The sequence below is a fragment of the Microcebus murinus genome, chromosome 9 (genome assembly GCF_040939455.1).
Source record: "Microcebus murinus isolate Inina chromosome 9, M.murinus_Inina_mat1.0, whole genome shotgun sequence".
Classification (NCBI taxonomy): domain Eukaryota; kingdom Metazoa; phylum Chordata; class Mammalia; order Primates; family Cheirogaleidae; genus Microcebus; species Microcebus murinus.
Window position 1 is genome coordinate 16,625,788 of NC_134112.1, and position 14,809 is coordinate 16,640,596.

At 43.8% G+C, this 14,809-nt stretch overlaps 1 protein-coding gene across 6 annotated transcripts in view; it reads left to right on the top strand.

Annotated features, from left to right (window-relative positions):
- ELMO1 (engulfment and cell motility 1) overlaps positions 1–14,809 on the top strand; it is a 504,832-nt gene that overhangs the window by 210,448 nt on the left and 279,575 nt on the right. For 5 of the 6 annotated variants that reach the window (XM_012777572.2, XM_076006306.1, XM_012777576.3 and 2 more), the window contains one exon: positions 267–398. In XM_012777572.2, the coding sequence (XP_012633026.1) occupies positions 267–398 (132 nt within the window). Of the gene's footprint in view, positions 1–266; positions 399–8,959; positions 9,538–14,809 lie in introns of those variants that run through there. The other variant, XM_012777578.3, reaches the window with a different exon arrangement.

The following is a 14,809-nucleotide window of genomic DNA, read 5'->3' on the forward strand; positions in this document are numbered from 1 at the left end:
ATTTGGGCTTCTCATTTAGGTCTGCAGTGGGCTGAGAGGATTGCTGTGGAATATAGCCAGGGCTGGCCAGCAGGGAGAGTGGCAGAAGGAAATGTAGTCTGCAAAGCCCTAACTTACAACATTGGTTCTCTTTTATCTGTTTTTCTTTTGCCTGCATGCTGTAATTCATTTAGACCCTGGGGAAGGAGGGAGTATATGCAACTTCACACAATGAAAGCAAGCTTTTACTCCTCTCCCTCCTTTTTTTTTCTCCCTAACTTCTTCAGGCTCAGAGGGACATCATATTTGAACTTCGAAGAATTGCTTTTGATGCAGAGTCGGAACCTAATAACAGCAGCGGCAGCATGGAGAAACGCAAGTCCATGTACACTAGGGATTACAAGAAACTTGGCTTCATTGTAAGTAAGCCATCTCCCCTCCCAACCTCCCCAGGCTGACCTCAGCCACACAAATGATGTCTCCTCCGAGCGTGTGGTCCTCTTGTGCTTTACAAAATAGTTTCCACATTTCCAGATGTTCAGCTGGTTTAAACAGGATCACATGAAAATCTCTTCTGGCCGCAGTGAAATGGAAGAACTTGCACAAGTGTGACTAATACTGAGTTTGTTTATTCAGTTCTGATTAAGTGTAACCAAGAGTAGTTAGCCCGGAATGCATCTAGACTTCATTAAATCTACTTCACAAGATGCTTAAAGTTCTGTTTGAATTAAAAACAATGATGACAACTGCAGGATGGATCTTATTATTGGGTTAATGATTGGATTACATCTATTTCATATCAGAGTCAAATCAAAAGTCTCCTGAAGTTTAATCACATTGAGATTTATGAAATTTCCATTTTCCTAAAGGCTTTATCTGGTTATGAATGCTGATGAGTTATCTCATAGAGGTGTTTTTTTTTTTTCAGTTTGCAAATTGGAACACAGCTTGTCCTGAATATAATCTATTGTTTCTGTTTCTATTTTCATTCTATTCTTACCTTTATCACCATCACGTTTCTGAGTAACCTTTAGCTAATATTGAATTCTGCAGGTGTAAAATTGAATTTCTATTTTAACCTCCATCATAAACAACATGAATAAGATTTTGGCTTGGTTGACTAGAAATCGCTGGGCATTATTTTATAATTTGAAATACTCTTTCCTTGAAAAAAATATATACATTATATGTGTGTGTCTATATGTATATGGACACACACAGTAATATCTATATATTATGTGTATATCTGTATATATACATATACACAGATATTAATATTTATGCATATTTTGACAAAAATGATGCTGCGCTTTACGTGTTATCTGAGACACCTTGTCCTCCATGGGGATTTTCTTTGAAAATATTTTCGTATCAGTTAACATGTATTGTGTTTTATTGCTAAGGAGTTTTTCATTATTTGGATGTAATACAGTTTATTTAACTAAGCCCTTTTATGGAATGAGTCAATGTTTTGAAATTACCAGTAAGTCTGTAATTAACGTCTTTGCAGCCCAGTATTTATGCACATCCATGATCACATTATTAGGATCAATTTGTGGAACTATTATGTAATTTTTGTGGTATATATTTTCAAGGCTTTTAATATTGCCAGATTGCTTTCCACAGACATTGAATAATTTCCACTTTAACTAGCAGTGAATTAGATGGTCTATTTTTTAATCTTCTCCAATAGTGTTTTTTATACTAAATAAATAAAACTAATAATCCAACAAGTTATTGTTTTTATAGTATTAGTGTTAGTATGACATTTTAAATAAGAATCCCTGTTGAACATTGTATAATATTCAGCTTGCAACTTGCTTTACAAAGGTATTCTGACATCATTTTTATACCATCATATCTGATATTTTGACCATAACATTCCATTTGATCTTTTAGTTGAATTGATTTTTTAAAAAATTTTAGCAAAAAGTGTCATGCTTAGTGGAGCAGATGAATTTCCTGTGCTTGAGTGTCAAGGCCCACGGGTGGCAGTGGCCCTGTTGGCAGAGCCCCTTTGCCTGAGATATAGTCCAGGGAAGGTAGGTGGGACTCACTTTCTGCCTCACCCCCAGTTCCTGACAAGTTTTACTTCCGTGTGGTGAGCAAAGCATAACCAAAACACTTGGGAAGCATTGCAAAATCACCCTCAAGTTATATGACAATTGCCAAGGAAGAGATTAAGGCATGTGCAATTTGAAAATACTGCCAGTGGATCCTGGCACTCTGTCCTGGGGGAGAGCCTAGTTCTAGGGTACCCCTGTTACTGCAATGTCATCTTCCACGTCCTGTCACGGCCAGGATTCTTTCAAGCTGTGCGGAAAATGCCAAACCTCAGCTCTTTACATGCACTGCGTCTCTGCCCCTTGGGGCAGCTGGATTCCAAAGTGCCCAGTATGGAGGGACAGAGGTGGGGAGGATGACCGCTTGGTGGGTACGGGCTCCGAGTCTTTATGAGGGGTGTATAGAATGGGGGTGAGTGGTAGGAAGCATCTCCTTTATTTTCAGGCTCTGTTCTTACTTGAAATCACCAAGGTATTCCATGAGCCAAAAATCTGAATAATTTTTCAAATGCAGCTCTGTCTGTCCTGATATTATTGTTAATTCCTTGCACAACTGGGTCTCGGGTGTATCTCCATTCTAGTTTTCTGTGTCTGGCGAATATTCTGCTTCATGAGTACTTTATGAAAAACGACGCAGTTTTTTTTTTTTTTAAATGAAAGTAATTTGATGTGATTTTAAGACCTTTAGCACTGCCCAAGGACTTGAAAAGTCATTTTAGGAGAAGCAAAGACCCGGAACACAGAGAATAATCAAGAGCGTTGGTTTCCTTTATTTTTCCACGGTTCTTTTTTAGTTTTCAATTTTAGTCCTTCCCCTGCAACTTCTCCAAGGCCATGGTCTTGCATCAGAGAGTCGAGAAGTTGGGAAGGCTGTTTAGTAATGATTTCTAATGCTGGAAATTATCCAACAAGTTTGACAAGCAGATATTTTCACTTTTGAATGCCCAGCCAGCCAGAAATAGACAAGCCTCAGTAAACGGAACCACATGCTCTTTGCGCCACCTAGAGACCGTCTTGCAGGAACGCTGAGAGCTGGCTGATGAGGTAATCAGTGTCCCGCTGCAAAAGCTCCAGATGCTGCCGGCAGTCCCATGCAGAATTCTCTCCGCACCTTCCAAAGGGGAGTAATCTTGCCTGGTAAACTCCTCACTGAACTTTAAGGAACAATGTGAGGTATGGATAATCTTTTGGATCTCTTTGAAGAAAAATTCAGTTCACAAGATGGAGATTGCTATTTCTCATTTCGTCTCTCCCAAGAAGGCAATGTCCAGGAAGCATTAAATGACACGTTTTTTTGAGTCCATTAGGCCTAGATTTAATTTCAGCTTTCCTATATTTCCAAGGCATGAGCCAGTGGGTCAGTCATTTAACTTGTGTGGGCATCAGTTTCCTTAGTTGTGAGACTGGGCAGCAACTTTGCTACTTCGAGGACATTAGAGGGCCCTGCAAGACCATCTACGAGATGCTACTGGAGCAGCAGCTGCAGCCAAGGGTACACCCAGCCAATGGCACTTCCCTTCCTCCCTTTTGGAATCACACATCATGGAAATTATAGGCAGCTTTTTAGGTTTTCCAAAGTAGAAGGGGCCTTTGCTCCAAACAAGGCAAGAGGAACGGTTTGTTAAAGGATAATAAATCATAATACCTTGTAGAAGGCAGATGGTCCTCACAGTCTTTCTTAGCACAGCAGCCGCAAGGAGCATAGTTTTCTGATAAAATAATTCTAAAATCTCAGTCTAAAGTGGCTAAGTGGATTGTATGATTAGTTGTTAACACAAAAAAGCACCTGTTTTTAAAACAAAGCTGCTTAATCTTCTAAGATCCCTTAGTTACTGATTCTATAGCTTCAAAATGGACCAGCCTTTGTAGGTCCCCTGGCAGGAGGAGGGGATCAGAGTAGTCTGGGATAATGTTATTATTGTAACTCCTAAGGAAGGGTGCATGTGTCCCTCCCTCAAGGTGATGGGAGGCAGAGTCCCGCTTTTATAATGACTTCATTTGGAGAACAGGGGAAAAGCTGTAAGCTTCACACTATTGATTGTAATGACCAAAAACTGTGCAAAGTCTGTGAAGCGTTGTGTTCCTGGCCAGAGCCCCTTCAGAATTTGTCTCTGTCTTGACTTAAAATGTGTACCTTCTCTATTTGTGAATTTTACTCTTTTTTAGTCTATTGGAGGAGCATTAAAAAGGAGATGTCTGTAGTTCATCTTTCTGATTCCTTCTGAATCAAGGCAGATGTTAAAATAGTTAAAATAGGGGGGAAAGGTTTCCCCCCCCCTCTAGTTGCCTTGTTTTCCTTTCCTTTAGCTTGATTTGGGAGAGAATAAACTCATTTTTTAAAAGGAAACTATTTCTAAACAATATAATGTGCTTTAACATGAAAAGTTTTATAAACATTTCTCTTAACATGCTAATATTGTCCTAAAAGAAGAGAAATGACTAATATGTGAAGGTGGAAAAGTAACGGGTAACGGAAACAAAATCATTTCAGAATTAAGACTCATGTTCCAATTTTTAAGAGGATTTGCTACTTTCTTGGGTGATAGAAGATAATTATGCATAGTTGCACAAGTATAATTATACATAATTACATATGCAGTGCTTGGTGTCATCTTAATGTATTTTTCCCCAAATACAGATGGCAGGGAATGAAGTGAACTGCATATTTATACATTTCTTCCTCCATCTCTGTCCCTGTCCTCATATCATAGAAGGAAGCATCTTAGTCCAAATGGTACTAGGATTCAGAAATTATTGTGAGAGTCTAATATTGTGATTAAGCTTGGTTCTGGATTCAAGTTGCCCACACTAATTTCTGATTACCTTGCTACTTCTCTTGTTGCAAAATACTACGTCCCTGAACATTGACTAAAATCATTCTGGATAAAGGAGAACTCAGTGTAGAGTGGACTTGTGTTATATTTCAGTGCTCTTCCCAACAGAGACTGTATTATAAGCATTTGTCACTGAGACTGTGATTCAGTCCTTTAGAATAATAAGGATAATATTAATAAGAATCTAGAATACATTTGTGGGAATCAAAGACATTAAATGTTGACAGTTACCTACTTTTTCGGTGCTCACCCCCTCCCCCTTTGCAACAAGGCATCTCTGGAAACCACAGGATAAAGCAGGTTTTTGTAAATTGAATCACTTTTCCCCATATGAATGATTTAATAATTGGCCTACTGTTCCAAACCAAATGCTTTGCTTTCAAAAAAGTTACAGATAAAACCCATAAACGATAGGTCATAAAAGCAAAAGGACAATAAATGTTTGTTTTAAAAAACATGCATTTACTAAAATTCTGTAAGTTTTGGCTACATAGAGTGCAGGAGGTCCCTGGGTGTTCTGCAGGAAAGCTCTAACCAGTCAAGCTGCCCCAGCCAGTCCCATCCACACAAGGACCCTTAAGAGACATTGCTGAAGGGATTACCAGGGACTAAGACCCAGGCAGGGTTCAGGCTGGGTGAACTCACAAGTAAGTGCCTGTTCTTTGGAAACCAGATTTTACATTCTCTGCCTCCTTGACGCTTTGCTTTGATCAGACAACCTCTTTCTCCATCTTAAATGCTGCAGAACTCAGCCCTAATAACTTGCAGTTACAGTCTTGCTCTTTTGGGGCAATGCTGGCCTGAGTTAGCCAGGAGATTCCTTAGTGAAGCCACCAGGTGGCGCAAAAGCACAGCAATGGTCTCCCAACCAGCCCCTGAACGCTTGGTGGACAGCTGCCCGGACACCCCATGACATCACAGCCCCCTGATGAGCCTGCGGAGTTTGAAGTTGTAGGACTAAGATAGCGGCCCTCAGGGACTAGCAGCATCCTAAGATGCCCAACTGCCGCCTCGTTAAAAGGGATTTGCCTGCTGTTCATGGCAGATGGGTTTTTATCCAGTATTTCATCTTCTGACCCTGATTACCAATATTTTTCCTTATGCCATCCTAAAAGTCTTTTAAGGGGGGCATAGCAACCTATACATCCAGCACTTTCTTTCTGCCTTAACTTGGAAATGCAGGAAAGAATCCACCGGAAATGGAAAATCTGAATTAAGATTGACTGTAAAAACAGCAGCAATAATAATGTATTTGGGAATGAAAAGTGTACATAATTAAAACACGTGCCAGTAACAGCACAGAGAGGCTAGGCCAGTAAGTGGAGTCCAAGTGAACCAGCATTGGTGGGAAGTTGTACAGAGCTGTCTGGGGAAGTTTGATCTGATTCTTGATGTGTTTCTCAGGTAGAATCTTCTAGAATCATTTTGCAACTTTTGCATTTAAGTAGCCATTTCTGGAGCTATATGTTGAAAGGTGTCGTTGAGACTTCTGTTTTAATAGTAGAAAGCATGCAAGTCTCTTGAACAATTTTTTTCTCTTTATCTCTAAAATTTCCCTTCCTTGCTCCAACAAATATCAAGAGAATTTTGAAAGGGAAAAGAAGCCAAAGTAGGGCAGTCTATATGGCTGCCAATACTTGAAGCAAAAACTTTGAGGCAGTTGTTGGCTTACTCTATTGATGGGCAGGTGAGCATCTTTTTCAGACGACTCATTCGTCACAGGTGCAGAGAAGAACACCAGCGTCCCGCCCGTGTGTGTGTTCAGGGTTGGCACTGTGCTGCCTCTCTAGGATATTTTTGGTGAAATGACACCAAGCATGCATGGCATGCGCTGTCTTCATCTTTGGTTTTACATTGTAGCTATCTTAAAGTTGTAGCTGTGCACAGAAAAAAGAAAAACATTAGCCTTGGAAAGCTCTCTCATAGAACCCAGAAAATCAGATGTCAGGCTTTGTTTTCTGTCATTGCACCAAGCACAGTAAATCACGGGACAGGCCTCCTGCCTAGTGGGCTCTTCACATTGATCAGGGAGGAGGCCATCTCCACTTCAGTTTAGTGTCATCTTCTGCAAAGTGAGGCACGGAGAGATCAAGAAGTCCTGCTTACAGTACTCGCAGATCTTTCCTTCCCTGGCCCACCTTTGCTGTCCAGCTGCACTGGGAAAGGTCTCACGCAGGTGCAGGGGGCCTGTAGGGGCAGCCCTGCCATGTGCCCTCACCGCCAGAGGTCGGGAGCCGGCCCCATTCTTTACCACTGCTGCAGAGCATGTGCATGTGCTGTCACCGCCTTTTCCATCTGTCTGGTGACTTACACGCGTGGTATGTTACTCCCTTCTTGCCGCAGCACGGAGGAGTAGTGAGAGCTGGGGAACAGTCCCGTTTCAGGAGCACCCTCAGCCCGCTGTGGACGCCATCTGAAGAGGGGACATGCGGATAATTGGGCTTTTAAAACAGTTTGATATTTGTAAAGGAAATATTTTAAAGGGAAACTTTTGAAAACAAATGAACTAGGGTTTATCACCATGACGATACTTGAGCTTTGTTCTCATCTTGTATTTTTCGCTGTCATTCATTTTAGCTCCAGACAGAATTTCTCGGGTATGGTTACTGAGGACCGGGTGAGGAGCCAGGTTTCTTCCACTCCCGGTTTTCCGAACTCCACATTCCTACTGGGCATCCTTTGCTGTGCCCAAGGAGGGGACATTGATCTCCTGTTAGAGTTGAATCTGTTTTCTGGTCGCTAGGGGGCGCTCCTGACCAAGGCATGTGTGTTAGGAACCCACAGGCTGGTGGTGCTTGTATTGAATATAAAGGACAGCTCTCACGTGCCTGAGAAGGGGGAGTACTTAGCCTCCTATGTGGGGTGATTTTAAAAGTTTCAGGAGAACCCTTCCCTGACCCGAATCTTCCTCCTTCTGTTTTTAGGTTAAAATCCACAGGAATTTAGTTCCCTTTAAAATATGGCTGCTATAGAAGGAGACAACTTGTTAAACAGTGTCAGTCATTCACCTCTCAGTGTATCATGCAGACTCTCATGGCCTCCTCTCTTTGCCAAGAGACTTTCAAGCAAAGTGGCACCATCTAACAGGGGCAGTGATGCACAGGGGACAAGGACAAGGAAATCCGAGGGACTTGTGACATAAAAGTGCGTCAGTTTTGAGACCAATACAGCATAGCTTTTACAAGCGCAGCCTCTGAGGCCAGACTGCCTGGTTTCGCAGCCCAGCTCCGTTGCTCATTGGCTTTGTGACCTTGGACAGTTTACCTAACCTTCCTATGCCCCATCAGTAAGTTGCATGTAGCAGTAACTGTTGCTCCTACCTAGGCTTGTTGTGCAGATCAACGAGGTAACAGACGTCTGGCACTGAGCAGATTTTAATAAATTCTTACTGTAGATACTGCCATTTGGATCTGATGGCTGACATGAGTCCAGGGAATACATTAAGCCCCCTGCCCCAGATGACTGAGACTTCTCCATTTGACCATAACCAGGTGGGTCAGAGAGTAGAAATTCCAAAACAGCTAGTCCAGAGGGTAGCATGTCCCAAAGTCCATGCATTCTAGAGAATTTTCTTAAGAGTTCTTAGCAGGGCAGGACTTTAATATGCCTCTCTAATGAAGAAAGAGATGATTTTTTTTTTCCACTGCAGTTTTGCTACTCAGGGACTCGCATGCAGGCACATGGCAAAGCGTGTCCTTATGGGTGCAGTGTGTCATAGGTGCTTGCTCCTGTGAGGGTTTTCAGAGGTGAGTGGGGCTCAAAACCATAACAGACATTAAATCAGTTTTACTGTGTGCAACAGAAGCACTTTTTAGTCAGATAACTTCATCATTTAATAACCTTTGACGGTGCCTTGGACTTAGGCGCGGCAGTGCCAGGTCAGCATGGGCTGAGCAGCTGTGGGGTTCCCGCACCTATAATGGGTAGTTGTGAGCATCTAGCACTTTCCCCTTATGATTTCCCATAGCTGCCTGGACTTGTGAGTTAGCCCTTAGTGGCATCATGTCAAGGAAGACTGGAGAACAGTGCTGGCTGTTCTGGGGTGCAGGCAAGCGGGTGAAGGACTGGCCAGTTCAGAGACCCGTGGTATAGTCACCTGCTTCCTGCTGGTCCTGCTTTTGATAGCCATTGAACAGCTACATGTAAAGTCAGCTGCCTTCTATTTTTATCCCTTTTGCTGAGACAGGGTGCCGTTTGCAATACTTTTTATTTCGTTTCCCATTTTTTTCCCAAGTGGTCACCATTTGTCCAGCTGCCCTCTGTAATTCTGAACTCGGTGTGATGTGACCTGGGGAGAGGAGGTGTGATCACGATGTCCAGACTCGTACATGTTTGTTTCATGTCTGCAAGGAAGTAATTTATACGCCAGGAGCTGGCTTCGTGGCGTGGGATTCTAATTCTGGGGATGGCATTTTGTCTGTGTAGGAAGACTGTCAAAACCTTTCCAATGGGAAGGGACAAGAACCAATTTGAGAATCACATGGTTATATAAGAACTGTCCCTGTGCGGGCATCTCGGCACACTTCCTGTACTTGTTCATTCTGAAGAGGAGAGAAGGAGGAGCAGGAAGAATTTTGCACGAACTCTGCACATCTACTAACTTTCCAATGAGAAGTGACGCACACTCCCGAGAGGGTGCTCGGGACGACACAGTTGCAAGGGTAAGGGGTGTTTGCTAAAACGCTGCTTTCTTATTATTCTTCCCCTTCTCTTTGAATGTTTACATTACCAAACTGGTTAGACTGCTGAGAATCTATCATTTTAGAGGGCTGACTGGGGTTTCCACTTATCTTATACCAGTAAGAAAACAGTTGCAGCAGTGACCCCCAGAAGCAGGAGCATTTGGGAACCTTCTGGGACGTGGGCCAGGTGGTTCCCATGCTGCATCTCATTTCATCCCCACAAGGCACAAGGCACAGGGGCTGTAATTCTTATTTTACAGGTGAAGAAAATGAGGCTTACAGCTTCGAAAGGCTAGAAATCTGCCCAAAGGGGCTGCAGTGTTTCAGCAGGACAAGAACACGTGTGCAGACTGAATTTTCATTCTCGAGTCGTCGAGCCGCAGGTGCAGCGTGTCGTGGAAGCAGGATGGTGAAATGGACAAAAGTAGCAGCTCTGGGCACAACTTTATTTCTGGCCTCCAGGCGCTCTAAGGGGATACCTAGAACTCTCTCCACTCCCCTGGAGTCCTTGAGAAAGCTACCAAACAACGCTTGTCTCTCTGTGGCCTTTTCAGACTCGGGATGATATTCCCAGTAATGAAGCCTGCATGCTGACCACCCGCCTGCTTCTTCTTAAGGGAACATGTACAGACTGTCGCCTTTCCTGGTTCTCAAACTAAACCCAGCAGGAGCAAGGCCACGTCCTTGTCGGAGGGTAGAAGCGGAATCATGCTTGCTTGTCACTGAAGCCAGAATTGCTTCCAGTTCCCAGGGCTGCTGGAAATCCTCCCCAGTTCTCATGGCAAGCAAGTGGCAGGGCCACTGGGTGGCACTGTTTCTTCCCGAGGCCTGTCCTCCGTCTGCAGGAGCCTTGAGGCTGTGCTGTCTTGCTATTTAAGCAAAAGCCGCAGCGCTTGCTAAAAGGTCTCACTCTCTCCGTAGATTTAATTCAGGTGAAATAGGCATGCCTCGTCTCCGTTCTTTGTTGAACCTCTGCCTGCTTTCGTGATGTTTTTCATTCATTTGAATTTCACTGATTCTGCTTCTGAGATTTCTTAGCTCCTCCCCCTTCTCCCTCCTGACTTGGAGGCTTTCCCCCTCAGAGACGGTTTCTCCTACCACACTCGCTCGTCTTGTCCCGTAGCCGAAACAGAGCGGTGCAAGAAAGCAAGTGTTTTCATGACCCAGGTCTTGAATGCTCATCTTCCCTGCTCCAAAATCGTCCAGAAATTGGCCTTCATGTTTTGCCTCTCCTTGTTTGTGAAGCTTGATGTTAGCGATTTCGATTTTGGTTCTCATGATTCCCCCCCCCCCCCCCAGCCCTTTTATGCATTTATCTGGAATGTCATCTCCTAAACTTTTTCCTTCTTTGCACCCACATTCCCACTGCGCCTGTTCCTTGTCACTGGTGAGCATTAGGGGTCAAGAGAAAGGCTGGAGAATGGGGACCAGGAGGAGGGAGGGACCCCTGCTGGGATCAGGGGGCTCACCAAAGAGAGCGTGTTTGGGGCCAGGTCTGCTAGAAGAGCCATGCCAGCCTTCGCAGATAGGGAAGCTGTGGGAGGAGGCGCATTTCTCCCTTACTGGGGAGAGCGTTGCAGATTCCTGAAGCTGCTGCTCACAGGACGGAGCCCCACCTGTAGCCCATGGGGCAAGGCTGAGCACCCACTGCAGGTATCCCAGGCATGCAAGAGCGGGCTTCCATCTCCACCAGCTGGTCTTAGTGGCTTGCTGAAAGATGGTGTTCTATTGGTCACTGGTAGAACATCTTTTTTCTTTCTTTCTTTCTTTTTTTTTTTTCAGTCAGAGTTTTGCTCTGTTGCCCAGCTATAGTGCCGTGGCGTCAGCCTAGCCCACAGCAACCTCAAACTCCTGGGCTCAAGAGATCCTCCTGCCTCAGCCTTTCAAGCAGCTGGGATTCCAGGTGTGAGCTACCATACCCAGCTAATTATTTTCTGTTGTTGGTAGAGACATGGTCTCGCTCTTGCTCAGGCTGGTCTCGAACTCCTGAACTCAAGTGATCCTCCCACCTCGGCCTCCCAGAGTGCTAGGATTACAGGCGTGAGCCACTGCATCAGGCCTAGAGCACCTTGATAATAATAGATCATACAATGGGATAGGGTCAGATTGGAGTTTAATCTAGACTAAAAATGAGAGACGAATAGATTGATTCATTTTTTTTCATGCAACCAATACTTATGAGCATTTATGGTATTTAACAGAGTGTACAAACAGGGTTCTAGTCACAAAGAGGGAATGGGGGGAAGCCAGGGCCTTCACGGGACTTCCCGTGTAGTGAACCCCCGACTCTCTGGACCTCCATGCATGCTGTTCTCTCTCTCTTCCAACTCTGTTCGCCTCTCCCGCAGGTCTCAGGTCAGTAGCACTGGCACATTCTAGAATGGGGGTGTCTTTGGGGAGCTCTCCCCAGTCCATGCCCTTCTCATTCCAGCTCGGATAGCCCTGTGCTGATATTATTGCTTACTAACGTGAGTTCCCCCAGAGCGATGGACCCCGTCTGCTTTGCACACCTTTGCATCTCTTGCACCCGGCACAATTCCTAGCATTAGATAGACATGTGGTGTGTGTGGAAGGGATAAGTGAGTGGATCCACTAATGATCTACCATTCAAGAGGAGAGACGTTTACGTGTGTGTGTCTGGAATAACAGGTAGAGGTCGGTACAGGGAAAAGATGAGAAAAATACAAATAGACTATAAAGTGCTTCTGAAATTCCAAAAAGGAATAAAAGGAATTTGTTTGAGGACTGTGTGGATTTTATAGCGGCGAGGAAGCTGGAGATGAGCGCTGAAGAGCAAGTAGTGGGGACATGAGTAAGTGGTGGAGGAGGAGGAGCGTGGGTGACGAACCAGGAGCGGGAAGTGGGAGAAAGTGACGTCCCCTTCCGTTTCTGCTCCTTCAAGTCCAGGTCATAAAAGATTATGCGCCGCGGTGTTTGGATGATATTTGATAATTTTTAAATTAGGAAATTGTGTGGTTAAAGCTGAGATTCTACTTGGTGGCAGCATAAAGAAGATGACAGAAAGTTGGAAGAGGCTGGAGGTGATGTTGGCCAAAACTAGAAACAGGGACTTGGGGAATGGATGGGAGAAAACCAACGTGAAGGAGAAGGGGTGGAAGGTTGGGTTTGGTAACAGGCTGGATCCGGGGAATGTTGGGAAGCTCGCCTGCCCAGGAAGCTGGGTTGCACTTTCTGCTTGTAGGAAACACACCTTTGGGGAGGGGATGGCTTACTCCTTTTTTGGATACAGGACATTTGGATTACTGGTGGGACTTTCAGTTGGAGACATCCAGAAGGCCACTGGGAAGTAAAAGTAATACTTAGCACAAGTTAACATTGGCTGGAGACTTACCTGGCAAGTGTTTTGTTAGCCTACTTCAAAGAAAAAGGAACTGGGAAACTATAATGGAAAGAGAATAAGTAAACTTTCCAGGACCCAAATCCAGTATGTGAGACCAGGGACACTTGTCTTTACACTCTAAGTTGTACGTTTGCTTCCAAGAACTTCCCCTGGTGGAGCCGGGGCTTCCAAGAGTGTTCTGGGCGCGAAGGGCCAAGGAGATGTGTTTGCACACACAGGGGCAAGGTGATGAGGCAGCGCTGGGTGAGATCGTTTGCAAAGCCTAGAGTGGGTTCTCTGGAGCAGAATGTGTGCGATGGAGTCACATTTATGTGTGTGCACATGTCAACATATGTGTGCATGCAGAATTGTGTGTGTACATGCGTGTGCCCATCCACCAGCAGGAGAGAAAGTGATGATAGGAGAAAATTGGAAAATGATGGCCCATAACCCAGGGACTCTGATTTGTTTGTAAGAGCTAGGAAACAAAATTAATACTCTTCGCATAGAAAGCCATTTGCACAGTCCTATTTTTAGTGTTTCCTAGTGACTCAAGATTGTATATATAGCACTGCCTTATTTTTAGCACTGAGTCTGAGTATACTGCATACGGCTGCTGGTTACCAAGGAGGCTGTGCTCTAAGTTCCTGGTCCTGCAGGGAGCCACCCTGGGAGGTGACTCCAGGCTCTGGGTCACTCTCTGACACCCCCTGGCAGAGCACATTCTTACCTGAGGGGTTGACCACTCTGTGCCCACTGCCCTCCTTTGCTGCTTATATATCTTTTTCTCTTTTAAATTTATTTTATTTTATTATTTCAGAATACAAACATTTTGGTTACATAAATTTCTTTTGTACCATTTGAGTCAAAGTTACAGGTGTGCCCATCCCCCCACCTGCTTGATTTCTATGAATGTTACTTCCAAATGTGCACGTAAGTGTTGATCCATTAGTTCCAATTTAATAGTGAGAACATGTGGTGTTTGTTTTTCCATTCTTGTGATACTTCACTTAGAAGAATGATCTCCAGTTCCATCCAGGTTAATCTCAAGAGGTATTAGTGCGCCAATGTTGTTTTTTATGGCTGGGTGGTACTTCATGGTGCCTATATTATAACAGCTTTGTTTTCCAACAGTTTTCATGTTAGAAAAAAATTACCTCCATCTTTAAAGAGATTTCTGTGAAAATACCAGCCGGCTGGAGAGAGCCAGGGGCCTTGGATGGATAAGCAAATTGGTGGCCTCCCTGCACCTCCCTTACCATGCTCATTTTTTACCTTCCTCACCTAGAAAACAAGGGGAAAGTGGCCAAAGTGCTCATGAAATCCTCTGCATTTTTTACAAGGTAATGCAAACCTGGGGAACAGTTGAATTCAGATTGAATTCAAATCCCCCATAAAAAATGTCCTCTTTAGGTCTGAGCACACATCTGCAATGTTTTGTATTCCTCTCACTTTTTAACGATATTTCTTTCTGCTAATCGATGTGATATATCTCTATGGTGAAAACTTTGGAGAGGAAATTGTGAAAAAGAAAAGCAAATACGCAAGAAATCGCTCACAATCCTGCCTTCCATAGGCCAACGCTGCTATTGTAGCATCTTTCCCTCGCTGCTTTTTCTGTGAACTCTCTTCTTTATATAGTTGGGATTGGACTTTCTGTTGGATTTCCTAACATTTCCTTATGCCATCAATAAACTTTGATAAACATCACATGCAGTGGCTGGATAGCATTTCATCATGTGAGTGAACCATAATTTATCTAAACATCCTCTTGTATATTCAGAATTGTTTTATATTATACAATTTTTTATATTATATGAAAATATGTGCCTGATTATTTGTCCACATTTAGGATTATTTCCTTAGGGCAGATTGATAGACTCTCTGGTCAAAATATAAAAATATTTTTGA